The 26865-nt window shown below is 57.1% G+C and overlaps 2 protein-coding genes across 12 annotated transcripts in view; both read right to left on the bottom strand.

The window, feature by feature from the left end:
- Positions 1 to 26865, bottom strand: part of TDRD12 (tudor domain containing 12) — a 236642-nt gene that overhangs the window by 165330 nt on the left and 44447 nt on the right. The gene's annotated exons all lie outside the window — the stretch shown is intronic.
- On the bottom strand, positions 784 to 17858 carry KIFC3 (kinesin family member C3). Of its 11 annotated transcripts, XM_035336463.1 has the most exons (23): positions 17262 to 17280; positions 17039 to 17156; positions 14959 to 15104; positions 12774 to 12900; positions 12397 to 12537; positions 11110 to 11309; positions 8008 to 8073; positions 7488 to 7631; positions 7165 to 7404; positions 6727 to 6900; positions 6407 to 6554; positions 6199 to 6329; positions 5981 to 6092; positions 5632 to 5813; positions 5426 to 5530; positions 5003 to 5133; positions 4142 to 4265; positions 3506 to 3635; positions 3193 to 3422; positions 2543 to 2677; positions 2351 to 2459; positions 1976 to 2004; positions 784 to 1764 (listed from the first exon to the last, which is right to left on the bottom strand). In XM_035336463.1, the coding sequence occupies exons 2-22, from the start codon at positions 17118 to 17120 to the stop codon at positions 2000 to 2002; spliced, it is 2862 nt and encodes a 953-aa protein (XP_035192354.1). In that variant the 5' UTR covers positions 17121 to 17156; positions 17262 to 17280; the 3' UTR covers positions 784 to 1764; positions 1976 to 1999. The 11 variants fall into 11 exon arrangements, with proteins under 11 accessions (XP_035192354.1, XP_035192359.1, XP_035192360.1 ...); XM_035336468.1 differs by lacking the exons at positions 1976 to 2004; positions 17262 to 17280 and adding an exon at positions 17709 to 17858; XM_035336469.1 differs by lacking the exons at positions 1976 to 2004; positions 17262 to 17280 and adding an exon at positions 17394 to 17525 and having other exon boundaries at positions 17039 to 17158.

Raw genomic sequence — 26865 nt, 5'->3', positions numbered from 1 at the left:
GCTCACCTAGAAGGGTGAGTTTTCTCACCCTTCCTGTTCGGAGGCTGTGTTGAGTAAGTTAAGTGGATGCTGTGAGTAAGTGTTCACGCTCACCAGCTGTCTAGCTGAAATGCTGTGGGAGGTTTTGCTCTGCCAGGTAAGTCCCACTCCTTAGAGCAACATCAGCATTTGTGGATTGTCCTTCTCCCTGGCCTGATGAAGATCTCCCCGCCTCCTTTCCAGCAGATTGCAGGGTAGTAGTGCACAAGTTAGGTGCTGCCTTCAAGCTTGTACAGCACTTTGTGCTTCTTCTGTGAAGCTATTCAGCCAGGTGCTAGTGTTTGAGGAGAGAGGAGACCCGCTTCCAGGTGTACATGTGGGAGCCAGCAGTAAAGCTGCTACTTCATCCATCCAACCATGGTCAAGTTGTAAGAAGACTAAAGGGCCTGACCAGCAGTTAAATACTAAATCTCTCACTAACTAAAGGAGGCTGACAGCAGCAATTGTTTGTTTTTTGCCTTGCTGCAAGGCTCGAGCAGCTCCTGTCTGCCCTAAAACAGGTGGAGAGGAGGGAGTTAATGGGGTTTTTCCAGCAGAGCACCAAAGACATTGCTGCATGAGTAGGGAGGGATCAAGTATCCTCACAGAACAAGAGGCTCAAACACCCTCCAGGTAAATAACAACAGCACAGGAGGACTGTCTTTAACAGCAGTGTATTTAATATAAGTTTTGTTATAAAACATTTTTTAAATTAAAATACATAGAAAAATCTACTCTTACAAAAGACTAGATTTATTTTTTCCCTTTTTTTTTTAAGAATACAGCGTGGAAGTGTGACAGGAGATGGCCATGGCAGGAAGGATCCAGTCAGGTGTTTGCTGGATGAGGAAGCGACCTGGGGCTAGCTGTCCCAGGAGGGGTGCAGGCTCTTGTGCTGCCTCTCCCCTGACCCCACCAGCTGCTGTCATGACACATAAACTAGTAAGTCCGGGCTGGAGGTTTGTTTCGCACTTGTTTTTCATTCCACAACCATGTAAACGGGATATAAATATGTCAAACACTTTCACCTTGACCACACTGTGATCGCTTTTGACAACTGTTAAATAACTTTACAATAGCTTCCTTCGAGACTGCTAAGACCACACAGCTGCCACAAAACGGGCAGACCTGTGCCTGCTCTTCCCTCCGTGCCCAGGGTGGGCCAGCATGGGACCCCAGCAGTTCGGCAAACGCATGGCCCTTTGTGCAAAAACAGGGCTTGAAACCTATGGGGAAAGGAGTTGCCGGGCTTTTTCTGGCTTCAAGTATGGGAAGTGCTGCTCCAGAAGATGCTGAGTGGGTGCCTGGCCATAACATGAAGCAGGGTAGAACCTTGTTTCTGGGAGGCCAAGCACACCCCATGCCTCATGGGTACCTCAGGATGGTGCCAAGCTCCTATAGCAGCAGCTTGTGTGCAGTTCTGATCCCTCCAGCCAGATACCACACCTGTCCTAAAAAAGCTGGAGAGGTGGAGGGAGCACCCAGCAGCTTCCCACTCCCGATCCTGGCTAAAAGCATCCGTCCAGCAAGAAAGAAGTCACAGAGCTGCATGTCTCCCGGGAAGGGATGCCACAGCCCCCGGTCACGGATCCTGGTGGGTCTGGGGCACTGAGGTGGGTGAGGGGAGCACACCAAAGCCTTCCCCCTCTCGAGCCAGCAGACAGCTCTCCAGCAAGCAGCCCAGTCTTGTAGCGGGCCTGGTGCTAGAAGCCAGCACCTGTCACACAGGGACTGGCCTCAGCTTCCCTGGAGGGAGACAGACACGTGAGAGTCACGCCAGGCCAAGGGCACAGCCATCACAGCCCAAGCTCAAGCCCTCGGCAGCGGTGTTTCAGCAGGCCCCGCATGAGCTGGTCCCGTGAGCATCCCTGCAAGTGGTGCAGCCCAGCACACCTGCCCTGCTGGTAAGCAAGGCTGAAGCAGAGCCCTCCACCGTCTCCCAGCCACATACACTCACCTGGCAGCCACAGCTGCCCCTAATTCAGGCTGAAATTGAAGGGAAGAGAGGTTCAGCTGGGGGCACCGCTGCTGCCCCACAACATCACTGCCCTGGATGTCCCACATGCAGCCAGAGCTGCCCACAGAGGCTTTGCAACCCTGCATTGCCCTGTGCCGTGACAGGGTACTCTTGGGGAAGTCCAAACCAGGTTCCTGACAGCTAATTAGCCATCAGTTAACGAGCTGACTACTGATCAGCTAGCTCCACTACACAGGCTTTGACTGCCAGCAACTGGCTGGGACGAGGCTGGTGGTGGGAGCCTCCTCTGCCAGAGGGATGCTGGTCAGGAGCACCGTGGATGTGGAACGGGGGCCGTGACGCCCCACCACCCACCTGAGGTCTGGAGCTTCCTGCGGATGGAGGTAGCACGGCCACTGGGTGGCCCTGGGCTGGGAGACGCGTGGCCCCGGCTGGAGGATACCGCGGTCCCCGGCACGTCCCCCTGGGGAAAAGACAAGACCCAGCCGGTCAGCTCGTGCTTCGGGGACAGCCAGAGAGGAAGGGCGCCAGCAGCACCTTGGTTACCTCCAGCTGCTCCTGGCTGGGCCAGGACGCCAGCTCAGCCTTGCGTGAGATGGGGCCAAGCTCCACAGAGCGAACCCTCTCGGCGAACTTCAGGGAACACAGCGTCTCGCTGGTGTTCTTCTCGGCGGGGGAGACCTGCAGCCAGCAGGAGCAGCAACATGTCACCCCACCAGCCACCCACGTTCCTCCCAGGCTCTCCTGCCCCAGCTCTCGAGCATGGCAAATGCCACAAATGGTGGGGTCGCGCTATTATTAACCTGCCGCTCCTGAGACAGCCCTGTGTGTCTGCACCCGAGCTATCATCTGAGCCAGACATATATCCCTGTCACCAACTGCCCCCACTTTAGGGATGGCCAAGAAAACTACAGCAGGTGGCAGCAGTTCGTGCATCCCCCAACAGTGCTTGGTGCGGCTGCAGGCATTCATAGGGGCTGGGGCAGAGGGCAAGGATGGAGCTACCAGAGCCCTCCTGGCAAGAGGGGACAGGGAAACTCCGACACGGCACGCTGCTAGGGATGGCATCTGCGTTCCCACACGGAAGGAGGGATCAGGCCCAGCAGCAGGAAAAGGTGAGCCCCGTCCCCAGCAGGGTGAAACGGCTCCAATCAGCTGATTCCCACACCACGCATGCCCTGGTCCCTGGCCCCTACCTGCACCATCATGAGGGTCTTGCTGTCCCCGCTGAGCGAGTCCTGCAGCAGGTAGGTCAGCTTGGAGTTGCGGAAGGGCACGTGGCCCTGCCGGGAGCGCAGGGCATAGATCACGTCCCCCAGTGCTGACAGCGACTTGTTGATGTACTGTGCCTCGCGGAGCCGGCTGCCCTCTGCGCCTGACCGCCCGACGCGCTCCGAGCCGGCCAGGTCCACCAGGTTCAGCTTTCCTGGGAGCACAGAGCCACACCACAGCTTTTGACGGTGCTGCCGGCCCCTGCCCAGACGCCCTGGTGACGGGCCCAGTACCCACCTGTGGTGCGCAGCCCTGTGCTGCGGTCCAGGCCGTGGACGGTGACGATGAGGAGAGCATGAGAGCGGGAGCTGTGCTCGTTCAGGTTGGTGCACTCTGTCACCCGCTTGACATGGCCGAACTCAAAGACCTTGGGGGAGAGAGGCCGTCAGGCCAGGTCTGCCCCAAGCCCCTCACAGCCCCTGCACCTGCCACTGCCTCCAGAGAGCTCTGAAAGGTGCCTAAGTCCATCAGGGTGATGAGTGCTGTCTGGCCTCAACCCCAGTGATGCATTGGAGGCAGGTGGTGAATGGCAGCCAGGGCAAACCAGTGGTGGACGGTATCCCGCTAATCCCCCCCAGCCACCCAGGCCCCACATATTTATTTTTAACACCCCTGCAACTCCTGCAAAGCACTGCTGCTCGTCTTGTGGCAGGGTGTTGGCTGTATCCCACCCAGGGGTCTATTCTGGGCTCTTTCACTCCCCAGCACTTTGGAAATGCTTCTGAAACCTGAGGTAACATCATAGAGACCCCGGCAGAGCTTCCAGCTCCCTCCTGGTGTTGCTGTGAACCCAGAAGCAAATGCTAGCAAGCCCTGAAGCCCTCCTAAGGGGGGCTGCGCAGTAACTCGGTGCCACCCTCCTGCTCCCCTCACCTTGTTGATGTCCTCCACGCTCTGCACCCTGAACTCGGTCAGCCCGGGCACATAGAGCTGCCCACTGCCGTCAGGGCACAGCTTGATCTCCAGCTTCTCCTGGGGCTCCTTCCCCAGCAGGTCCCTGTGAAGGGAGCACCCATTACAGCCCTGTAGGCATGACCCCCCCCAGCTGTGTGCCACTCTGCACGCACACCCGCATCGCAGGTGCCCCCAGTACCCTGCTCCAGCGTTGTGGGAGCCACTTCCTCCTGGGATATTTCACAGCCCATTTATAGACCTCATCTCTCCCTGTCCCCACTGCTTTCCCATGTGCCCACCAGGTATGTGTGCTTGGAGCATCTTTGCTAGGGCCTCTGCTGGTGCCCGAGACGCTAGCGAGCACCAGCGGCTGCTGCCATCACCCGCCGCAGCTCCCAGCCTCCTCCCACTGTCAGCATCCAGGCAGGGCCGCGGGCAGGGAAGGAAAATGTTTCTCATTCTCTCAGCTCCCAGAGTGCAGTTTCTAAATATAACAGCCAGAGGCTGGGGAGCCAGGGGCACGGGGGAGGCGTTTCAAACCCGCCAGAGGAAGACAAGGCAGGAGTCAGAGCCAGAGGGAGCCCATATAAGCAGAAGGAGCTCAAGGGAGAGGGAGCTGGGAGTGGTCCCAGACAAGCTCTTTGAACGAGCGGCACGCACTGGGGAAAATAAATAAATAAATAAAAATCCTTACATGGCCAAATCCAGGGCCTCAGGCCCTGAGACTAAGATGCAAGAGCTGGCTCCCAGGTGCCGTGCCCGTGCCCCGTGGAGGTAAAGAACAGAGCAGCACGGCACTCCCCAGCAGAAAACTTTTGGCTGCCCGAGCCCCCGGCGTACCTGAGCGCCTCGTTGTAAATCTCAGCCACGCTGACAGTGATGGCGTAGTCCCAGTCAGATGCCTTGCTCCGCACCTCAGAGAAGAGCAGCTGCAGGGCCCGCTGGTTGATCCCTGGGTTTGCAGAGGTTCCCTGATAAATTGGGCAAGAAAGGGGGGGAAGAAACAACTCGTGTATTTTTTTTAAGATGCATCAAAGCAGAAGTAAAGCCCCGAAGCTGCAGCAACAGCCACTCTGAGCTGGGGCTGCAGAGACCACGCAGGGCACGGGCAGAGCTGGGGCAAGGTGGGGGCCACGTCCCCAATTCACCCCAGGACTGACCCAATGCCCAGCCTGGGTAAGTGACAGCACCGAGACACAGGGCACAGAGGGCAATCTGGGACAGGAAACTGAGGAAGAGGAAGACAAAGCCAGGCAAAGTCACCTCCATCGTGTATGTTTTTCCTGCCCCTGTCTGTCCATAGGCAAATATGCAGACATTGTAGCCGTCAATGCAGGACGTAACCAGGGCCTGAACCTCTTGAAACACCTGTGGTGGACCAGGGAGCATTAAGAAGGTGTCCACATCCCTCTGAGATGTCAGAGCTGCCACTGACAGCAGCATGTGGGTGCAGGGGTGACAGCACCCACCTCCTCCTGGGATGCCTGTGGCGGAAAGACCTTGTCCAGCTCAAAGGACACCTGCTTCCCCTTGTGCAGGAGGTGAAGGACGGCATCATCGTTGGCATCGAACGTCACCGCATTGGCTGCCTCCGGACCCTCACCGTCCTCCTTAGTGATGGGACGGACCCGACCGAAGACGCGGATGTTTCCTTGGCAGGGAGCAGAGACAGCGTTGGCCCCGGTGCACCTCATTGCCCCGCAACACCCAGAGATGCCAAACACTGGGTGGGATGAGCACCACCTGACCCAGCATCTTCCCAAGGCCACCGGGGTGGGGTGCAGGCCCCCTGCCAGGATCAGCCACCTCCCCATGCACCTTTCAGCCGCACCAGCTCGTTATGGCACTTCTTGCGGAGCTGCAGCTCTCGACGGTACTTCCGCAGCAGCTCCCGGTTGGTGTTGTTCACCTCCTCGATGGCCTGGCCGATCTGGGTGCGAGGGCAGTGGCTCAGCAACCCCCTTGCACTCCCACAGCTCCGCATGGGGAGCAGAGACAGGGTGCGGAGGGGGCAGCAGGGCCAGCCCCGAGCTCACCTCAGCCCTGGCGCTCCGCAGGGTCTCCTGGAGGAGCAGGGGGAAGTCCCGGACCTGCCTCTTCAGGCTGTTGTAGTCATGGGTGAGGGTACGCAGCGCTGGCTGCAGCGTCAGCAGGTTGGTCCGGACACCTGTGGGCACAGCCAGAGCATGGGTGAGGATGGGTGGCCTCTGCCCCACGAACCCCCCAGCCCGATGCCCTCCTCACCTGCCAGGTTTTCGTGCACCGCCTTCATCTCCACTTGGGCGCGGGAAAACGCCTCTTCAATGGCACGGTTTTTCTCATCCTCCATTGCCTGCATCTCCTCCAGCATCTGCCCGTGGGCCCGCTCCAGCTCAGACTCATACATCGCAATCTGGGAGGGGGGTTGGTAGGGTGATGCCAGTGATGCACCCACTGCTGCACCACACAGCCCACCACAGCACGGCACGCTCGGGCACCCAGCCAAGGTGAAGCATGATGCAGGTGTTGCAGTGGCTTCATGTCTGGTTCACAACCATTGCACTGCTAGGGCTGGCTACCCGTACCTGGGCCCGGAGCTGAGCTGCTGTCTTCTGGGAGCTCTGCAGCTGCTGCTCCATCTCCTTCAGCACCTGCCTCTGCATCCCCACCTGCTCCTGCAGGTACTGGTTTCGGGACTGGCTCTCTGACAAGGCCTGCTTCGCCTTGGTTGACTCCACCTCCACCGTCTTGATGATGTACTGAGGGAAACCACCCGGAGACGCTGTGCCAAGGGCCAGGGCTGCTCGTCCAGCAGCGCCTGAGGGCCGGGACATTGCCCCGTAGGGCTAATTTATAAAGAGGGCTGCACTTCAGAGCAGCACAGCACCACCAACACGCTCAGGCTAGGTGGGATTGGCAGCACCCACCAGACACAATTACACACCCAGCCTGGCTCCCCTTGCCCAGGCAGGAGACAGCCCCGGCCAGCTTGGGGAGCCAGTGCAGAGCCCCACAGTGCTCACCTTTATCTGCTGGGGCTGGGACTTGAGGCTGGCAATGGTCTCCTGGCTGTCCCGCAGCCGCCGGCTGAGCCGCTCCTCCTCCTCGGCTCTCTCGGCCAGCGAGTCCTTGAGCCGCAGCTCCACCTCAGCCAGGCGGTTCGTCTTCTGCTGCACCTCCACGTCCAGCTCTGCCAGCTTGGCCCGTGCCTCCTCTGCCTCCCGCTGCAGCTGGGACAGCCGCTCCTGCAGCCTGGCGTTCTCCTAGTCCCGAGACAGCTCAGCTCAGGCCGCGGTACCCACGGGCGCCCGCCGTCCCACCAGCATCGCCGCCACCAGGGACTCACTTGGAGGTGGGTGCAGCCCCTGCACTGTGCCTGCTGCCGCCGTAGCTCCCGCAGCTCCCCCTCACGTGCCTTCATCTCCTGCCGCAGGCGCTCGTTCTCGGCCGCCAGCAGGTCCCGGTGCTTCTCCAGGTCCGTGCCGCCCTGCTGCGGGGAGAGGGTGAGCCTGTGACAGGGAGCCCCCACGGCTGGAGCCCCCCGACCAGGGGGATTTTGCTGCCTGCCATGGGGTGGTGGCAGGGAGCCTTTGCCAAACATGCCCCGGCACTGCCAGTAGTGGCATTGCATTGGGAAGGAAGTCCCATAGAAACAAACAGCCCTCAATTCCTCTCTCTTGGCACGTGTAAATGGCAGCAGAACCCACTCTGCAGCTCACGGAGGGGCTCGGGCCATACAGTCATGCTTCTGATCCGACCCCAGGTGCTGAGACCCCTTCCTCAGCTGGCACCTCATTCCAAAGACCTACCGCCCGAACCCCTGGGGACAAGGGGAACGCAACCAACCCCAACATCGGCGAGCTCACCAGCTCTGAGCGCAGCCTGCTGATTTCCTGGGCTTGGTCCAGGAGATTCGCCTTCAAGTTTTCAACCTGCCAACACAGGCCAGGTCAGCCGGGAGGGCACTTTTGCCGCTTCTTGACTGCTTTCAGGGCAGCCCCCACGCTGCCAGCCCCCAGCCCTCTCCCCGTGCTCTCTCGGGAGCGTTTTGCCTCCCAGGCTGCAGCACGGGGCAGAGCTGTGTCCCGGGCACACCGCCCCCACTGCCGGGTGCCAAAACGTGCAGCCGTCCGGCTCTGCTTCCCTGGGAAGGGTTTCTCCTCCAAATATCCTGCATCGCACCTTCTGTGCGCCCTAATTTTCTGCCTTGCTCTGAGTGCCTGATTCACACGAGCTGATTAAAACAAACGTTAATGAAAGGCTTGCTTCTCAGTTATACCACAGGTATAATTTGTCCACGTTGAGTATTAGCAGAAACCATTATTAAAAAAATAGCAACATCTTTCGAGAGAAAAAATAAAGACCTATTCACAACCCTGCTTAAAGAACCAGAAGTACCCTGTCCTGCCCTTGCAACATGGCTTTACTTTGCCTTCTCTTTTATTACTGTTTTTTCTTTCTAGGAAAGTTATTTTGAGAGCAAGAGGGAGCAGGAGCTCCTCCAGATGCCTGTGTATCTCAGTCCAGTGGGAGGATGCTCCCCAACATGTCGTCACTTGATCTGCCTGTCACTTGCCCTTCCTGCCCTCCCCCCAAAAATCAGGCAGATTTCATAAAATCCTCATTTTTTTGTGTGCAGGGAACTGGAGGTTTCCATCTCTCCCAGCTCTTTCCTCCCTGCTGCAGAAGGCAGAGAGGCTCCTGAAAAAATATCACTGCAGTTACTCATTAACTGCTGCAGTGAGTGCTCTGCAAAGCTAGCAGCCTTGCGGGGAGCTGCAGGCTTTGTTTCGAGGGGTTTGCTGTGTGCTCTGTGCCCCACACCAAGCACCCATCCTCATCCCAGTACCTGAGAGCTGGCGGCTGCACCAACAGTGGAGCAACGCCACCTCCCCAAAACTTGCCCTGGGGGTGCCAGACCTGGCTGCACACTTCGCTGCTGTTGTCCCCCAGACTTCCAGTCAGGTTCCCTGAGCCTGGAAGAGGCAGCAAGAAGCCACCATGCTGCCAAATCCCCCGCCCAGAGAGCAGGAGGCTATTGCCTCATCTGAGTAACCAGCCTTCTCTAAACAACCAGGCCTCCACGGACCATAATTTAGAAACTGCTGATTTATAACAAATGCAAATGTGCTCACATTGTGCTGTAATTAATTATGATAAGTTATTAAGCCACTCCCTTGCGGAGACGGCAACACAGCCAACTGCTGGAGAGCACCCCCCACGCAGCCCCGTGTGCCCACAAAGGTGCTGCCAGCTCCGCACGGCACCAGGCTGCTCCCTGATAGAGCTGGGACCCCCGCAGGGACCTGGGACCCCCGCAGGGACCTGGGACCCCCGCAGGGTGGCTGCTCCACACCAGGGGAAGCAGAGCAAGCACCAAGCACAGCGGCACCATCTCACCTGTCCTCACGGATTGAGTGGGACAACCTGATTCCCATATTCAGTAAGCTACGTTATGAAGATATTTTAAAAGTATTAATGTCCTCGTCTCAGCCCTCACGCCAGCGTCTCACATCCCTTTCCCACTGAAGTTTAACTGTGTTTGGGAGGGGAGGGACAAGGACACCACCCCTCCAGCTTGGGTGCATCACACGGACACGCACAGTGCAGCCTGCCCGCCACCCCAGGGCTGCTCTCCGAGAGTGCTCCCAGCCCCAGCACCACACCAGGCACACACACAGAGCTGCCCTTCCGAAGACTCACGGACAAATACATCTTTAAGAGCAAAAACAAACCCAAGCCACAGAGCTGGGAAGGTGCTGGCCAGCAGCGCACCCAGCCATGGGCTGCCCAGCAGAAAGCTCATGAAGGTGAGGAGCTGCTCCCAGGAGGAGCAGCACCCCAAGACACTCCGTCCCCTACCTCCTCGGACATCTCTGGACGCATCCTGCTCTCCGGAGGCAACAGGGACTCCTTGGCTGTCAGATCCGGCCAGAGGCATGGCCCGGCCATCCCCGAGCCTTTGTAATCCAGTTTCGTGCTGTGCTTTGGCTGGTGTTTGCCCTGCACCGTGCGTCCCCGGCCCCACCAGCTGCCTCTCCTGCGCCAGTGAGCTAGCTGATGGAGGGCCGGATCCTGACGGTGCTCACGCTTGTGTCATGCAGACTATGCCAACCAGATCCAGGACAATTACATCCACCTTTTTGACACCAGTGGAACAAGCAAAACCTGACTATAATAGCTTCCACAACATCCACATGCAAATCCCTTTATTAGCAGCCCTGGATTTCAATCTCCCTGTAATGAGCAAGGTCCTTGCACCAAGAGCTGCGTCTGAACTGGCGCAGGAAATATTTTGGGGTCAGCTCACCGTCGCTGAGACAGGATTTCTGCCCACAGAGGCACGGCAAGGATTTTGCACTGACTCAAATATTTTTTACTCTCTGCTTGATACAATCTGATCCCTTCACCACTTTCCTCTTCTGAAGCATTCGACTCTGCCTTCACGGTCACTTCTCACTTCCTGACTTTTGAAAGCCACTACAAGTAATCTGCTGGGTTGGTTTTGCAAGCTTGTCCTGATGCAGGTTTCTTGCAGTGGGGAGCCAGAGCTCCACAGCTCCCCAGGCTGGCACGGCCCCCTCCTGCCAGGACGAGGCACCCCAAAGGAGCTGTAGGCACTTGCTGGCACCACCACAGTGATACCAGTTAGGGGCTGCAAGCACTGCAAGGAAAGCACAGTGCAAGCATTGCAAGGAATGGCACAGTGCTGCTTGGCCAAGTGCTGGGCAGCCACAGAAGCTGCTCAGAAGCTCCTGACACCCAGATCATTGCCAACCATGTGAGCTGACCACAGCAGGGCCCTGCTGCTCACCCAGGCCCCAGGGACTCCTTCCAGGTGCATCTCTTGCCAAAGGTGCTGCCTCAGCTGGTGCACGCAAGAGCACCAAAAATCCTGCACTCCACCGCGTCGTAACCTGCAGCTGGAAACCCAGATGGTGCCCTCCACACCCCCAGCCACGCCGTACCTGCCCTTGCAGCTGGACAGAGACGGCGAGCTCCTCGCTCTTCCGGGCAGCCAGTTTCTCCTGCAGAGCCAGCAGCTCCTCCTGCAGCCGCAGCTTCTCCTCCTGCAGGTGTGCCATGGATGCCACCACCTTCTGGATCACAGGGAAGGGACGTGGGGCCGGCAGGCTGGCGCGCTTCCCACTGCAAAACCTGCCCCCTGCAGTGGGAGCAAGCACAGGTGGGTTGGGAGCAGCCAGGCAGGGACTGCCCATGGGGAGAGACCGCCGTGGGTTGTGGTGGGGATGGGGACTGACAGGAGCACCGCGTGTCCAGGGCCTGCCTGCCAGCATGCTGGCAAAGCCACACGAGTGTGACAGCACACTGGGAGCCAGAGCGGAGGGGTCCTGGGGGTGGTAGGGAAGCAAACACCAGCACACTGGCATTTCAGCCAGAGGGATGTGATGTTATGCTGAGATGAGCAACATCACGCTGAGATGTGCTCAGCACACCGCTTAGACGTGGTCACAGAGTGCACAGCACCAACCCCAGCTGGCTGGGCAAACAGCGTACCCTGCCACAAGGACCCTGAAACACGGCCGAGGCTTCTCTGCCTCCCTGCAGAGAGGGCAAGCGGGGACGAACCCTGCCTGGGAATCCCAGGCGAAGCACGCTTGGCATGTCCAGCAGCAGCTCCACTGACGCCCTCAGAGCATCCTGTGCCACAGCACAGAGCATCTGTCTGTGCCGCCCCTGAGGCTGCCGCGCGTGGACGTGCCGTGACCCAGCCCTGCTGCGTGATGACACGCTGCTGCCTCACGGTTAACGACTGCTTTGACTACCACGCTCTGAATCATCCTGCAGCACCACATCCTTTTTTTTTTTTCTGAATGAGCAGGTGCTGGTGGAAAAACAGTATGTGATCGTGTTATTAAAGAGTGCAGCATTATACACAAATATAATGGAAGCCAAATTAAAATTACACGGGCACCTTGAATGTTGACTCCAACACACTGCTCCTGCAAAAGCATCTGTGGGAGCAGAGACAGCGACCAAGTCCACATCACCTCTGCCACCAGCAGATGGATGGGTCCAAGCGTGGAGCCAGCAGCTACAGGGCCATGGCCAGCTCCCTCTTGTTTTCCAACACACTTCGAAGTGCACTTGGAAAGAAAGACGTCTCCAGGCCTCTGCCCAGTACCATTTCCATGCAGGCTCCCTTCCTCCTGCATCCCTCTCCCTTCCCACCAGCCGTCTGCCCACAGAGGGAGCCCGGCCACACCGGGGCCACGCACAGGAGCAGCTCCCACGATGCGCCCCAACAAGCCCGGGCAATGCAGTCCTGATGGAGCGAGATGGGAAACCATGGGGATTAACAAATCCTGGCACAGCCACGCCTGCTGCACGCCTTTCCACAGCTGTTTCTCCCCAGCCATCGCCACCACAGTGCCCCGCAAAGCAGGAGCGACCTTCACCTCGAAGTTGGTGATGGGCAGGGAAACCTGAGAGCCCCGGGGTGCGCATGGGAACAAATGTTGGTGTTGGATCGTCATCGGGAGACAGCCCCCTCACCTGGGGAGCACTGCTGCGCTCCTGTTTGCGCGAGGGGCAGGGAGAGCCCCACAAGGTGTTCCCCCCAGAAGGCACACGGCCCCCTGCCCTGGCCACATCCCACGTGTCCCCTCACCGGCTTTCTCCAGGTTCATGGTGCAGGCTGCTTGCCCTGGCACGGTGGTGGCCAGCTCGTGGGGGGATGCTGGTGGCTCCTCCGTAGCCTCCGTCAGGGATGGGCACCAGCCCTTCTCTGGAAGGACCTGCATCCGTGAGAAGAAACGGGCTCCTGTGACTCCTGTCCACCCCACGCTGACCTCTCCGTGCCATCCCACCAGGGCTGCCCCATCACCCTGACCCTAAAATCTGGTATGCTGCCCAGGTGTGTGGTGGGGGCCCTGCTGAGGCACCCGCTGGCAGCCAGCATTACTCTGAGTTTTTTGGGAGGCACGAGCACAGACCGAGTGGCAAAGGACAGAAATGTGGGACTGGTCATGGCAGAGAAAAGCCAAAGCCCTTGACTGCAGCAGGTGTTGACCTACAGCTGCAGGCTGTGACTGCAGCTAGGAGAGCCAAGCTGATAAGAAAGAGGAGGACAAAAACCAAATGTAAGCCGGAATTAGATCAGCACAGCAAGTGCCAGGAGCAGAGCTCTGATTCCTCCAACCCCTCTGGCCTGACAGGGCTCGATGCAGGCTGGCTCCTCCATCCCTCTCCTGCTTTGTCCCAGACAGCTCCAGTGACCTGCTGTGGGTCTCCGGGACACCCCAGGACCCCATCCCCTCGAGGAGATGTCAGTGTCAGGAGGCTGCAGTGATGCCTGGCCTTCCAAACCGCTCACAGGTCCTCCCCCCATTGCTTCGCCACTGCAAAGCATCATTAGGTTGTTCCACATCTCCACTCTCCAAAGTATTTTTGTCAAGATGAACTTATCAAATTGCCTGCAGATCTGCCCAAAACAACTGTTTCCATCAGCTTGATCATTCAGTTGTTGTATATATTCTACGTAGCCTTAGAAAAAGGCTGTGGCTTGCACACAGCACTGAACATGAGGTTCTGGAGCCTTTATGGAATATTGTGCCAGCCCACGTGAAGCACAAGCACCCCTGGGCTCTGCCCCAGCAGGTCACACTACATGTTTGTTTCTCGCTTGCAAGCCCTTGCTCATTTGCCACGAAGTGCCAGTGAGAGGCAACCCGTGAGATGGAGCATGGCTTCCAGCTGATAAAACTGAAGAAGAAATCTGGAGGGAGATAGGGAAAAAGAATGCAGGGAAGGTAAAAAAAATAAACAACTGGGTCTATTGTACAAATCTGCATTCATTGGAAAAAAAAATCTATTTTTAATGCCACCATTAAAATATCTTTAGTGGAATGGATGTTTCTGCAAAGGTACGCCGCTGATCAGCTGAGCTTGCATTATTTTTCCCCTGTCCCCATCAAAAAGTTCCTTTTCTTACTTATATCTTATCTAGGAGCACGTGGCATCACCTGCCAGTGAGCAACATCAAAGAAGCACGTCTCGCCCTGGCAAATGCACGGTGGTGAATGCTCATTACACACAACATGCTTCTGAAATGATTTAGGAGGCAGCAGCAGCACCCAGGCAGGAGCCAAGACTGGAGCAGCTGCATTTCTGAGGTGTCTTTCACCTGAAGCTCCAGAAGGCTTCTGCTGGAGGGAATTCAAGTCTCATTCAAGGCCGGTGTGAGATAACAAGGTGTTTTCCTTCTTTTCAAAGGAGGAGAATTTAAATGAGTTGCCTGAAGTCCAAAATGAACTGGTGACAGCAACATAAGCAGGATCCTGGTGTCAGGACACTGTCCTCTGCCACTGCCTGCCCTCCATCTGCTCTCCTCCTCCTCCCGGCAAACACTGCCATGGGGCAGGCAGTGCTCTCCCTCCTGCCTGGAGTTCTTCCAGCTTCCTAGCCCAGGAACAGCACAGAAAATGTTACTCCGGGTTTTTCCCCAGCATTTTCGATGCCTTCAGACTTTCCAGAGAGCTGGGACACTGTTTCCACACCACGTCCCTCGCCAGCGCAACACGTGAAGACTAAAGCAAAGGGCTACAAGGAATTGTTCTGAGAGGGGGGAGCCTTCACACCGCCCCAAACAGTGCTGGGCAGAGCTGCCACATATATCCACGCTCAGGATAGCCAGGCAGGCTGCGGGATGCATGCTCGTTTGCCAGGCCCAGCCAGGCGCAGGCTGTTGAGGTGTCTGGGTGTCGATCCCTGCTGGGGAACTCAGGCTAGTGGGGAGAGCTGCACATTTCTGAGATGTGTTTGCCCACCCCTGCACTGAATCAAGCACCTCTTACCTGGAGGGCCAGGCAGACACCGCGTGGGTTTGCAGAGTCTGGCCAGCTCACACCAAAGATTTTATGCTGGACCAGCACAGGCAACAGAGGGACCTGGGCAGAGAATTCCTCTTCGCTCCCAGCGACGAGCACGTCCTGCCCGCGTCCTGAGACAGGGCAGAAAGTTACCCCAGGGTGGACATCCCACAGGGACAGACACGCTCTGCCAGCCCAGCTCCTCGCTGCCAGCCCGCACGGTACTGAAAGGGGAGACCTGCGCGGGTGCTCCCCGCAGCCACCCGTGGGGGACGGCGGCCGGGAGCCCCGCCAGGCTGGGCAGCCCCCACTGTGGGTGCTGGGCAGGAGGAGCTGGGCAGCGCCGAGCAGCCAGGCTCCTCGCAGTCTCCTTGCTGCATGTGCCTCATCGAGAAAACAAGCGCCATAAAAGCCCTCAGTAGTACTAAAAACGTTGGCAGTGTTAAATAGAGAAATGAGCCCTTCAGGGTAAGACTGGTTGCCAACAACTTGTGCAGCAGAATTGGAGATTCAGGCTGTGTGCTCCTGCATCCTTACAGAGCTCTGCAGGCAAGACAGACCGAGGCAAGCTCCACCTTGCAGTGCCCCAGATGCCTGATCTGTCCTCTGCCAGCAGCCCCCCAGGACACCGGGGACACTGGCATCCCCTTCCCATCTCTGCCCCTTGTCCAGTCACTTGGCTTCCTGTGACGCTATCTCTGAAAAGCTGCCAAACCCAGTTTGCATCACCGAAACCGGACAGACGGACCCTGCCAGGGTGAGCTCACTCCGCTGCCCCCAATGTTTTTTTATTTGTCACGCAACCAAGCCCAAAAGGAAGCACGGTGGCAATGTTTGAGTCAATCAGAAGGAAAACAAGATCTCAAGGAGTTCTTTTGCTGTCTGTGTGCTCATCTGCTACAGGAAAAGCGACTGGAAAGGACAAAGCCATGGCAAGGCCATGGTGCTGAGGCCAGGGGAAGGGAAGCTCTTCAAATACCTTGGGGACCCTGTGCACCCACAGCAGGGTACTCCCAGGAGTGAAGAGGACCCCGAGCCAAAACCACCTGCCCGCATCCTCCCACCCACCAGCCCTGCTGCAGGAAGCCAAACAGCTTCTCTGACTGGCAGTAAAAAATCAGGTAAAACCCCAAGAATGCAGTTTCTCCCCTAAAATCATCAGGAGGCACTTGGGCCACAGTTGGAAGCAGTGTCTGGATGGAGAAGTGCGTGGCCTTTCAGCTCCCTGAAGAAGTCAGTTCATCGGTCTGCACTTTGTCTCTAATTAGCCACATTTCATCCATGCTGTGAAAACTGAGCATTTCAAAAGTGCTTGCAGGTGCCCAGACAAAAGGCAAAGGCACGCACTGAGCTCGCATCCCTGCCTTTGCCCAGGCACGGGAAGAGGCAGCTGCAGCCAGTGCTCACGGGAAGGACAAGAAGCCCCGCACCCAGCACCTCGATGCCCCGACGGGCACAGCCGCGGCCGTCCCAGCACCATCCCTGTGCCTTCGAGCAAGCAGTGCCCGGCTAAACCACTGCCAGCACAGCAGCATAAAGCCCCTAAAGGGTGTTTCAGCCCCTTTGTGGAAAGCCACGACCACACCACGGCGGTGGGAAGCGCTGTCCCTGACGGTGGCTGCAGGCCCCAGCATGCAGCCGCCCGCCTGCACGGTGGCTCAGCTTTTGGGGGAGAGGGCATTGGGCTGAACTCACCTACGTGTCTGTGCACCACGGGGGTACGGCGAGCCCTTCCAAGGAGGCGAGCCGAAGGCTGAGCTGGGGCCCTGCACAGTTCCTGCCGCGTTTTGTCCCTGTCTCTTTCTTACATTTTAAACATTAACCTTTCTGCCCAGGCTTCCTACTCGTGGGCCAGGAGGGAACCGAGGCACCACTCCACTCACCTAACGCTCACTCCCGCTTCCGAGTCCGTTTCTCAGCCCCCCCCCCCCCCCCCCGAGCTAGAAAGCAATGCGAAAAATGCAGGCTTGCTGGTTCCCGGCCTCTCCTTGCCCAAGTGTGAGAAAGGGCGTGAGCGCGGCCGGGCTGAGCCCGACGGGCAGGACGAGCCGCGCAGGGCACTCACCGTCCGGCCGAGGGTCCCGGTTCCACGCAGCTCCCGCAGAGGCGGCGGGTCCCGGAGCCCAGGTCCTGCGGGCCGTGAGCATGGCACGGGGGTCCCCAGCACTGCGACACCGCGGCGCCTGCGGGGAAGCGCGAGGAAATCCAGCTCAGGCTGCCCGTGGCTCCGGCCGCAGGTACTCCAAAGCCCAGGGGACGGCGCCGGAGCGAGCCCTGGAAGCGGTAACGTCCCCGCTGCTTCCCAGCCCCGTGCCAAGTTGCCTCGGTGCGGATTTTTCTCCTGGGGACGCCGCACAGAAAGCCCCGGGCTCGCCGAGCGCACCCAGCGGATGTTGCATAAACCGTGCCTGTAATTAACGTGCTCCTCTCCGCACCCCTTCCAGGCCGCCCGGGCTTTGCTTTGTTTTAAACTCCGGGACTACGGCAGCCCCGGCAGCCCTCTGGCCGCCCTGCCCCAGCCCCTGCGGAGCCCCGCCGGGAGCACCGGGCCGCAGGAAGCCCCCAAACCCGGTGCCGGCGGCGCCGTTAGCGCTGCTGGCTAACGGGGAACCGAGCTGGGCGCTCCTCAGCCCCGCAGACAAAGGAATGCTCCGCCCGGCCCGGCTCGGCTCGGCTCGGCCCGGCCCCTGCCGCTGCCGGTGCCGCTGCCGGTGCCGCCCCGCGGGGCCGCTCACCGGGCGCAGGGTGCCGGCGGGACGCCCCCTCCCGCTCCCACTCCCGCTCCCAGCCCCGTCCCCGCCCTCCCGGGCACTCGGGCGACGGAAGCGGCGAGCTCCGCCCCGGTGCTCGTTGTCACGGCAACCCCCGAAACCCCCCCGACGGGCGGCGGGGACGGGGTTCCCCCCCCCCCGGTGCGCACCGGCAGCCCCGGCCCCGAGCCCTCGGCCTGTCCCCAGCGCCCCGGGGCCGCCCCGGCCGCGAAGGGCGCGGCCCCGGGCTGCGGTGGAACGGGCTCGGAAGGAGCAGCCGGGGTGTGAGCAGAAAATAAATGCGTCTCCCCCGCCGGGCTCGCAGGCCGAGGTCCCCGGGAGGTGCCCGGTGCCGGTGCTGCCCCTGCCACCAGCCCCCAGCGGTGCCCCGAGGACCTGGATTTCTAGGGGAAAAAATCCAGTTTGTAACCCGTGGGTGTAAGGAAGGAGGCGTGATGTGCCCCGAGACCTCTCGGCAGGCCCAGCTATCAGAAAGAGAATAAAAAGTTAACTTTAAATATCTTTATACGCATTTCTAGTGTGAGGTTTGTATCTACCTGTCTGTGTAGCGCACAGGATTATCATGTTAATGCCTGATTTGGGAGGTGCATATTACTCGTGAGTCATTAATGGTAATTAACTGGCAATACCAGATATTTCCCAAGCAGGACGCAGCCATGGTCACTTCGTACTGATGGCCTATGCCAGCAGCAGCCCCGTACTGCCCCACGCCACAGTCTGACCCCCAGCGCACCACGGCACACCAAGTCATCATTGTGCCCTAAAATCCGTGGGCCCTGCGCTGGCCCCTCCCCGCGCCCAGTGCCTGGGACCCTGCTGTGGGTGGGTGCTGGCCCCGGCTGGGTGCTGAGCAGGAGCAGGGGCACGGCGGTGCTGTGGTGGCAGCATCCCTCGCAGGTCTGGGCAGGCAAAGTGCCCACGGAGCCCAGGGGGATGCTGAGCAGGGAGGTGTGTTTTGTCACAGCCCTGCACTGCTGGAGAGGGGAACGCTGCTCCGGCCGGCAGTGGGAAGCAAGGGGTGAGCTCTGGTTGTGCCAGGGGACCGAGCAGACGTCCTTCGCCTCCCATGCTGCTGTGCTAAATTGTAGTATTTCACATGTCTGGGCACTTCTGGAGCAGGGTTTGGCCTCATCCCTTCATGGCTCCATCCCGGCACCACCCTCTTGGTCTTCCACCCCTGGTGGTGCCACGAGGCAGCCCGGGGATGGGACGAGCGGGACCTCTGTTGGGGACAGACTGCACTGTGAGCGACATCTTGGCTCAGAGCTGCCACCGCCGATCCTGGCGCTGCCTCCACCTCTGTGCTGCAGATGCCTGCGCAGAGTGCAGAAGGAAAAAAACGGTGAAAACCTCCCAGCCGCTGCAAAGCGGTGCCTCCCATTTTCTTCCACTGAGCTTTATTCCTGTTCCCAGTGCAGTGCCCTCGGGGTGGACGCGTGTGTGTGTCCAGATGTGTGCACATGTGCTCACACAGTGTGCGCACACACGTACAGATGTGCACATGAAAGCCCCCAGCAGCGCAGCGGGTGAGGTGTACGCAGCGCTGAGCAAAGGCACTGCGCTCCCCCACGCCCCCCGCGCTGCCAGCTGCATCCCCTGCTCCGCGTGTCTGTCTCCACGAGCTGGGGGCACGTGGCCACCACCCCAAGCCCCGCGGAGGGCTGTCACGCATTGCTCTGTGCTGCTGTGCTGCAAGCCCGGGGACAAGAGAATATTAATTAGGAGCACATATTACTGATTTCTTTGGAAGCGATTTGCAAAGCAGTGCAGGTAATTAAAGGGGTTGCTGAGCTAAACAGGATACGCTTGCTCAAGAGGCTCTGGGGAAGGCTGAAGGGGGGGCTGTGCTCAGGCAACGCTGGGTACACTCCCCCCGCACTGCCTCACCTGCATTTCCCTCAGACTGCGCTGGGATGGGCGATGGGCTGGACTTGGGACTGCTCAGCACCCTCTGGTTGCTAATTGCGAAAGAAACATGCAGACTAGGCTAAGGCACAGCAAGTCTGTTGCCAGCAGAGTGAAAGTAACTCATGTAAATCTTATGCAGCATGCACAGCCTTGTCATGAATACTAAATCCGAAGAGACGGGGAACAATTAGTTGTGATGATTTGCATAAATATACTGTTATCTGTGCAGTTCCTTCGTCTGGTTTGGCGATAATATTGACAGACGAAAAGTTGCTTTATACATTCCAATAGCAACTGTAATTCCATCTTGTCATTGACTTAATTTATGAGCTGTAAGGGTAAAATAATGTTTATGTAAATCGCTTTAACCAGTAAGTAATTTCCTGTCTTTTGAATGCACCAGGTTTTTAATGGTATTGCAATTATGCAATGCACATAAGTTGTATCAATTACATTAAATAAGTCTAAATTAACAAGGCATATCTGTGAATTTCCCCAGTTCAGAAAAATAACTCAGTGAATAAGCATGTAGCAAAAATCTGAAGTGCTGTTTTGTACCGGCAGCAATATTCAAAATGTCAGCTGCCAGCATTAAAAAGCTGCCCCCACAGTCCCGGGGCCAGTTTTACGAGGGGAAGGTGAGGCCCAGAGGCCCCGTGCACCAGTGACAAGTCCTGGTGTATGTGCCAGTCAGATGAAGCTCAGCCTGAAGGCGAATATTATTTGGGGCTGAACTCTTAAAAAGTCAGCCTGCATTCAGCAGCCTTTCTAGGGCTCTTCCCTTTGTGATCCCACCATCGTTACCACCCTGCAGCTGGGGTGTCGTGAGCACGGTGGAGGATGCCGTGTGGCATCATATTTTCTGATAGCAGGGGACTCCTGCGCAGCACCACCAAACGATAGGGCCCTGCACATTTCTGTGTGCTCCAAGGACACCCCCAAGGCGATGTCCTTCCCAGAGCTGTGCCTGCACGGCTCTCTCTGCTCCCACGGGGCTGAGGGGTGAGACCAACACTGACCTGCTCACGCCTGCCAGGCTTTGTGCTCACGGGAATTTTTACTGTAAAAACAGAGGTGTTCATAAAGCCCGGGTGGCCCCAGGGTCAGCTACATCTGTGTGGGATCGAGACATGTGGACATGTGGGATGGGCAGCCGTTCAGGTGTGCTGGGTTTGGGTCGTGCAGCGTGAGCAGCTCGAGGACGTGCTGTGGTGTGTCGGGAAGCTCTGCCTCGCTCCCTTGTGCAGCTACTCACAGCGCGGCCACAGCTCTGTGAGCAGCACACCGGTGAGCGCTGCCTTTGCTTCTCGTCATGTTCAAACACGGCAGCTCGTGTGCAGCCAGCAAGGCCGGCGGGCTCAGCTCTCACTTTTAGAGTGGCCTTTTCCATATCTGAAAACATCCCTGTTTCGGCTGCCAGCTCAAGGAAAAAAATGCACAAACGCATCAGCTGGACCAGCAGAAGGATCAATTTGCACTGGGAGAACAGCAGGAGGGAAGCCTGCCCAGAGCTATTAGATCCATTTTCATCCAGAGTGTGTGCTCAGAGCCCCCTCGGATACAGAGAACTAAGGTGGCTGTTAAGCCAGGCAGGTTAATTCACATTTTACTTACCCAACAGAGTGTGATGGATTAAGGGAAGCTCCAGCGATCAAAACTCATCACTGGTTGGTGCCTTTTGCATTAGTCATTTGTTCTGCCCCAAGCAAATATTTAACCTACATGGGTAAGACCTTCAGGGAGACAGCTAAAAAATTCTAGAAAAAGTTTAACTCCCCCCTCCCCGCCCTTCGAGCAACCTGATAGCAGCCACTATCAGCCCAGAAATGCAGGCAGGAGCATTCCTGAAGCTGCCTGTGTACTCAGATGCTCCCTGTAGAAAATTCCCACCAGAAGCATCAGATGTAATGAGAATGTGTCCTCAGAGAACAATTAATTATAACCCAGCTCATTATTATAATTTTGCTCCTCCTTGAGAGCCCTGAACAAGGGGATTTCTCTGCATTGCTGCAGCACGGCCAAGCCTACATGAAACGATTAACAAAGCAATAACAAAACCCTGCATTCCTCCACCTGTATTTCACACAAAGATATCCAAGCTCTTTAGCAAGTTTTAATTAAGTCTTAGCATGCTCCTGAGAAATTTGTACTCATTTTAGAGTTCACAGACTGAATTAATTCAACCCAGAGGCTCTGATGCTGAGATAGGGCAGGTCTGAGCCCTGCACAGCACCTTGGCTGGCGAGGGGTGTTGCAGAGGTGGCATCAAGCTGCTGTTGCAAACACGCAGCCAGGGCCAACCAGCAACACCCGCACAGCCTCCGGGCTGCCCTCGTGCTCAATGGCCACAGGCCCCTATGCAAAACTCCCAGAAATTGAATATTTATCCAGGCAAATGACAACAGTGACATCTTTTTTGACCTCCCATGTTCAGGTAGAAAAAAGATCCACAACCTGCCTTGCACAGGGTGAAGCCCCAGCCTTCTCGCCTCCCTCTCAACAGCCTTCTCACCCTGTTACATTTCTTGGAAAGCTCCAGGTAAGGCGTGGGCTGGGCTCCACTGAGCAAAGCCCTGCTGGAGCCACCCCGTACAACTCACCAGCTCAGTCCCGTGTCATGGTGTTGGGCAGCCAGGGCTCCTGCGTGCAAAGCACTTCTTAGGAGTGAGACTGAGGAGCACAAAACAGCCCAGACGAGACTGAGGCTGCCCGTGATGCCATGGACATTGTGCACCCATGCTGCGTGTGGCTGGGCACCCAGCAAGTTCAGGCCGGGATGCTTTACCCAGCAGATCAGTGTTAACACTGCGCTGTAAGGATGCCATACCTTGAGCAAGGGGTGCTGGGCCACCTGCCTCCCCCTTGGGCCCCCTGCTCAGGGCCCCCGTGCTGCCTACAATTCTCATTAATAAAAATATTATGTGAGGATAGAAGCTGCAGGTGGGTGACTGGGAATTTTTCAGAGTTTTATTACTTCTGCCATTAATTTCTCTGTGAAGACAAGGCCCCGCTGTGCTGCCGAGCACCTGACCCTGCCTGCTGAGGAGACAAGTGCCAGGGTGTGCAAAAGCTGCATAAGGGTCCTTTCTGCAGAGGCAAAAGTGATAGCAGTGATCTCCTTTAAAAATACATTCTGTCCTCAGCAAAACCATTTATTTTTAGTGCCCTGAGAAGTGTGCTTAATTTTGGAGAAGTAATGAGGCTAAACTAGTAGATCTGAATAATTTACAACACAGGGTTTTGAAGCTGACGTCAGTAGCAGCGCCGTGCCAGGGCTGGAGGGATGCACAGCCTGCACGAGTAACAGGCAGCTGGTCTGGGCATGGGCACAGCTCATTAAATACACGGGCTGGATGTTAGCTGCCACAGATTTGTGCAGGGACATGTGGCCAAAATGCACTGAGGTAAATCGGTGAGGGCCTCAGCAGGGAAGAGGGACATGGTCACGCAGTCAGTGCGGACAGGTAGAGGGAAATACTGCAGCAGAGGAAAAGCCACGAGATGGCTCAGCTGCTCTCTGACTGCAAAGTGAAAGCTGCACGCAACAAAGAGATGTAAGCCAGGCAGGGTATTCCCAGACGGAGTTAAACACCTTCCTGCTGACCAGCTTTGGCTGCTAGATGTTGACCTGCCTGCAAGGTCCCATCGCAAGTTCACCCCATGCGGGTGCCCACAACTACCAGGCCCTTGGTGCTCCCTCACCCAGGGACACAACACGCCGTGGGGGGTCAGGACAGAAACCTTACCTTGCCATGCATTATTCATGCCTGCTATATATAATGCATGTCCCTACATCCGCACCTCGCATGCAACTGCAGGATGGCTCAGAGCCCCGCAGCGGTGGCCTGATGCTGGCACTGCTCAGGTGGGTTTTAACATGTGTTTGCAGAGATTTCAGGGCTACCCAGACAAATTCTCACAGTCCTAGCATGATCTGTTACCGCCTAGCTGCAGTGAACCAGGCAGGGCTGTCTGCAGCCTCCCCCATCCCGGGGGGCCTCCTGGGCAGCCAGCTGCACTGGGCAGCTCCAGGGCATAATTGAAACGGTGCAGAAACCTGCACAAAATTAATGGGAAGGGTTGCCAAAGAGATCCATGAATCTACATGCCAGAAATGTACAGGGATATATATTTTTTCCTCTTCCAACCATGGGAAAATAACACTCAAATTGACATGCAACTGCCACAGGACCTCACGCTGTTTAAAAATGAAAGCATAATTTCTTGTTCCTGCACTGGTGCTTTCAGAGGTGTCTTTCAGTCGTAGAAGGCTACAGGATCTTCAAACTGCAAATAAATTGCAGTAAATAAAGCTCTTCCTTCCAAGACGTTTAACACCCAAAGAAGACCTTCTGCTTTCTGGTGACACTGGTGGAAGCAATTGCTTGGAACTGGCAGGAGGAACCAGAGGAAATCCCTCCCTGCTTGGCTGCCATGCCACCACTGCAGGGGTCGCCTCCTGTGTAACCTCCTTGGTACAGCAAGCTGCAAGCCAAGCCAACTGCCAAATTGCTGCCTTTTTCATACAAACCTTTCTGGGCTTTCAGGTCTATTCTAGGACCCTACAGAGGTGATGGGTGAGAAAATAAGAAGGGTGAGATGGAGAAAGAACTCCTAGGGGAGGGGGAGGACCGAAGCGCTGGCAGGGCGCTGAGCATCACGCCCAGGACCACAAGATGGGCCCAGAGCTCTCTGCAGCGGATGCTTCTCTATTTCGGTACCCACTGCCTTGATCTTGAAGTGATCGCCAGATGAAGAGCGACACTTAATTATCCCCTTGGGAAGTGGAGCAGCAGACTACGTGTGGAGCCCATGTACAAGCATCCATGCATATTTCATGACAACTGCTCAGCTCTAGAGGAGGGTTTCAGGTTTTCATCACAGGCAGGTGCTGTCTGAGCAGATGCTGTCCGAGCAGAGGCTGCACAGCCCCAGCCCAGCCGCCCACCGGCATCCCTCCCACCCCGCCGCCGCCTCTCACCTGGGGGCCTCTCACCAGCCCTTCTCCCAGCCACATCGCTCCGAAGCATCCCCTGGTGCCAGCCAGGCTCGGCATGGTGCCAGCAGGCGGGCAGCGGCACCCCTCAGGACGACAGGCAGGGAGGCTCCCTGGAGCCTGCGAACCTTCCCAGGCCCACCTCCTCCGCTTGCTCCCCTTGCTCCAGCCGAGCGCTGACAGCGCTGCCAGGACGCTCAGCACATGCATGGCGCTGGTTCTCCTCTTCTGCTGCGGGGGCGCAGAAAATGCCTTTGCTTGGGTGGTGTTCCTTGAGGGCTCCTGGCCCCAAAAGGGTCCCCAGGGCTGATGTGCAGCCTGGGGGCTGCTTCACTGGCCCCCTGTGCCCTCAGCAAGCAGGGGCAGAGGACACTACCCCTGCCATGCTGCCTGCATCACTTTGCCGGTGAATTTCTCTGGTGGGTTTGCCCAGTCCACAACAGAAACGGAGAGAGCAATTCCCCTCCACTCCTATCTGCCAGTGCATTAAGTAAGCGAGAGTAGATTAAAGCCTGTCCCCTCCCCAGGCACTGTTAGTCCCAGGCAAAATGCTGATACAACACATTTCTCAGCGTCCGCGGACAGGTGGACTCTTCTGCAGATAACCAGATTTAGATGGGATCAGGTCTGCTGCTGTGAGTACTGCCTGTAGTCAAAAGATGTCTCTTGACCAGGAATGAGGGCATCAGTTGGGTTTTTCCACTACCCACTACAAGCTCGGTGCAGAGCTGCGCCTCCCCTGCGCAGCTGGGCTCGGGCACATGGTGACAGGGGGACAGCAGCGGGAGAAATGCCCGTGGGCCTCAGAAATACCGAAACCTCTCCCATTCCTGGAGGAAGGAAGGCTGCAAAGCCCCATTTCCCTCCAATCTATCTGAACACGCTGGCTGGGAGACGCTTTCTAGAAGGCAGTCAGAAAAGTAAAACCAGGGAGATTTGCAAAGTAAACAACGATCAAACAAAAAGACTTTGGTTACTGTTCTGGAGGCTGTTTGCCAAGACACACAGATCGTATCAGGCTAATTTACAAAAGGAAAACCAACATAATTAGTGTGCAGGAAAACACCTTAATGAAAAGTGCGTTAGTGTTAAAAGTGATGGGACCAGGAGGTCACGGCAGTTCTGAATGCCAGAAAAACAGGAAATGGGTCTGTCTGCCAAGCAAGCCGAATCCTTCATGTTGCATACACATGCTGCACAGATTGAAGCATGCTACGCATATTAAAGCACATGTTTATCACTTTTATAACAAGATTCCAGGCTGCCAGTGAGGAGCTCACAAAACCGGGAGCCGGTGCCTGGTGCAGGGCCCTGTCCTGCTGCGCGGCCGGGAGCTGCCCAGGCAGGGCTGCGCGCCTTCCCCTGCGCTCTCCCTGCTGCCTGGGGCTGCCTGGGCTTGGGGCTGGAGCTGTCCTGTGCAGCTGTGCTCCTGTTGTGGGACACCAGGAGCCCTGCCGGTGCCCAAGGTCCTGTCTCAGTGGTGGTCGTGCTCTGGAGGCAGCCACGCTGGGCGCTGTGCTTGCAGGCACGCTGCACCAGGCAGTTACCATGGCAGCTGGGAGATTTGCATGCGATATTGGTATTTTTGCAGTATGAAAGAGCCTCTTATCTGGGCTGAGCAACTAGTCTGGCTGGTCCTCATTCCTCTAGTCATTGCTAGGACACAGTGGCATGTTCCACCTGATGCTTGCAAATATGGAGCTCTAGACTCTGCCTTGGAAGAGCCATGGGCTGGGACGTGGGAGGTGCTGGGGTGCAGAAGGATGCAGGGGAAATGCAGCTGCAGGTGGTGGAAGGCAGCCTGCTGTGCTGTGCTGTGCCGTGCCATGCTGGCAGGTTGCAGCCTGGGGCTGGTGGGATGTCCCTCTGCAGCAGCCTCTCTATCTGATTTATCACACTTTTTTGGTCGCTTACATCCCTCCCCTTAGCCCAAGACTTCTAATTTAACCAAGGAAAGTTTGTAGAGCTTAGCTGTTTGACTTTTTCAGCTTTTCCAGCTCTTCATGTGTATCAAGTGACCTATAAAAGCGGAAAAAATGTGTGAAGTAACTTATATATCTCAGCTTGACTTCAGATGACTCAAAACCAGCTCACTTGATATTGTTCGGATCTCCCTAAAACATTGACCCTTGGGCATGAACCAGACTTGGAAAGTTTCATCCCCAAATGAGAACAAGTAAATGAGGAAGGGATAAGAAAAAGAAGAATGTCATCCTG

This window comes from Oxyura jamaicensis, chromosome 11 (genome assembly GCF_011077185.1).
Source record: "Oxyura jamaicensis isolate SHBP4307 breed ruddy duck chromosome 11, BPBGC_Ojam_1.0, whole genome shotgun sequence".
In the NCBI taxonomy this organism is placed as follows: Eukaryota; Metazoa; Chordata; class Aves; order Anseriformes; family Anatidae; genus Oxyura; species Oxyura jamaicensis.
Note: the sequence above shows the minus strand (reverse complement) of the source record. Positions and strands in the feature narration are given on the sequence as shown.

What these genes read in the sequence shown, in the direction of transcription:
- KIFC3 (XM_035336468.1), bottom strand. Translation starts at nt 17,120, where the DNA reads ATGCTCACGGCCCGCAGGACCTGGGCTCCGGGACCCGCCGCCTCTGCG. An exon ending in CATGAACCTGGAGAAAGCCG is followed by an intron (nt 12,538 to 12,773) that starts GTGAGGGGACAC and finishes CCTGCTTTGCGG; the next exon opens with GGCACTGTGGTGGCGATGGC. An exon ending in CGAGCTGGTGCGGCTGAAAG is followed by an intron (nt 5,814 to 5,980) that starts GTGCATGGGGAG and finishes CTCCCTGCCAAG; the next exon opens with GAAACATCCGCGTCTTCGGT.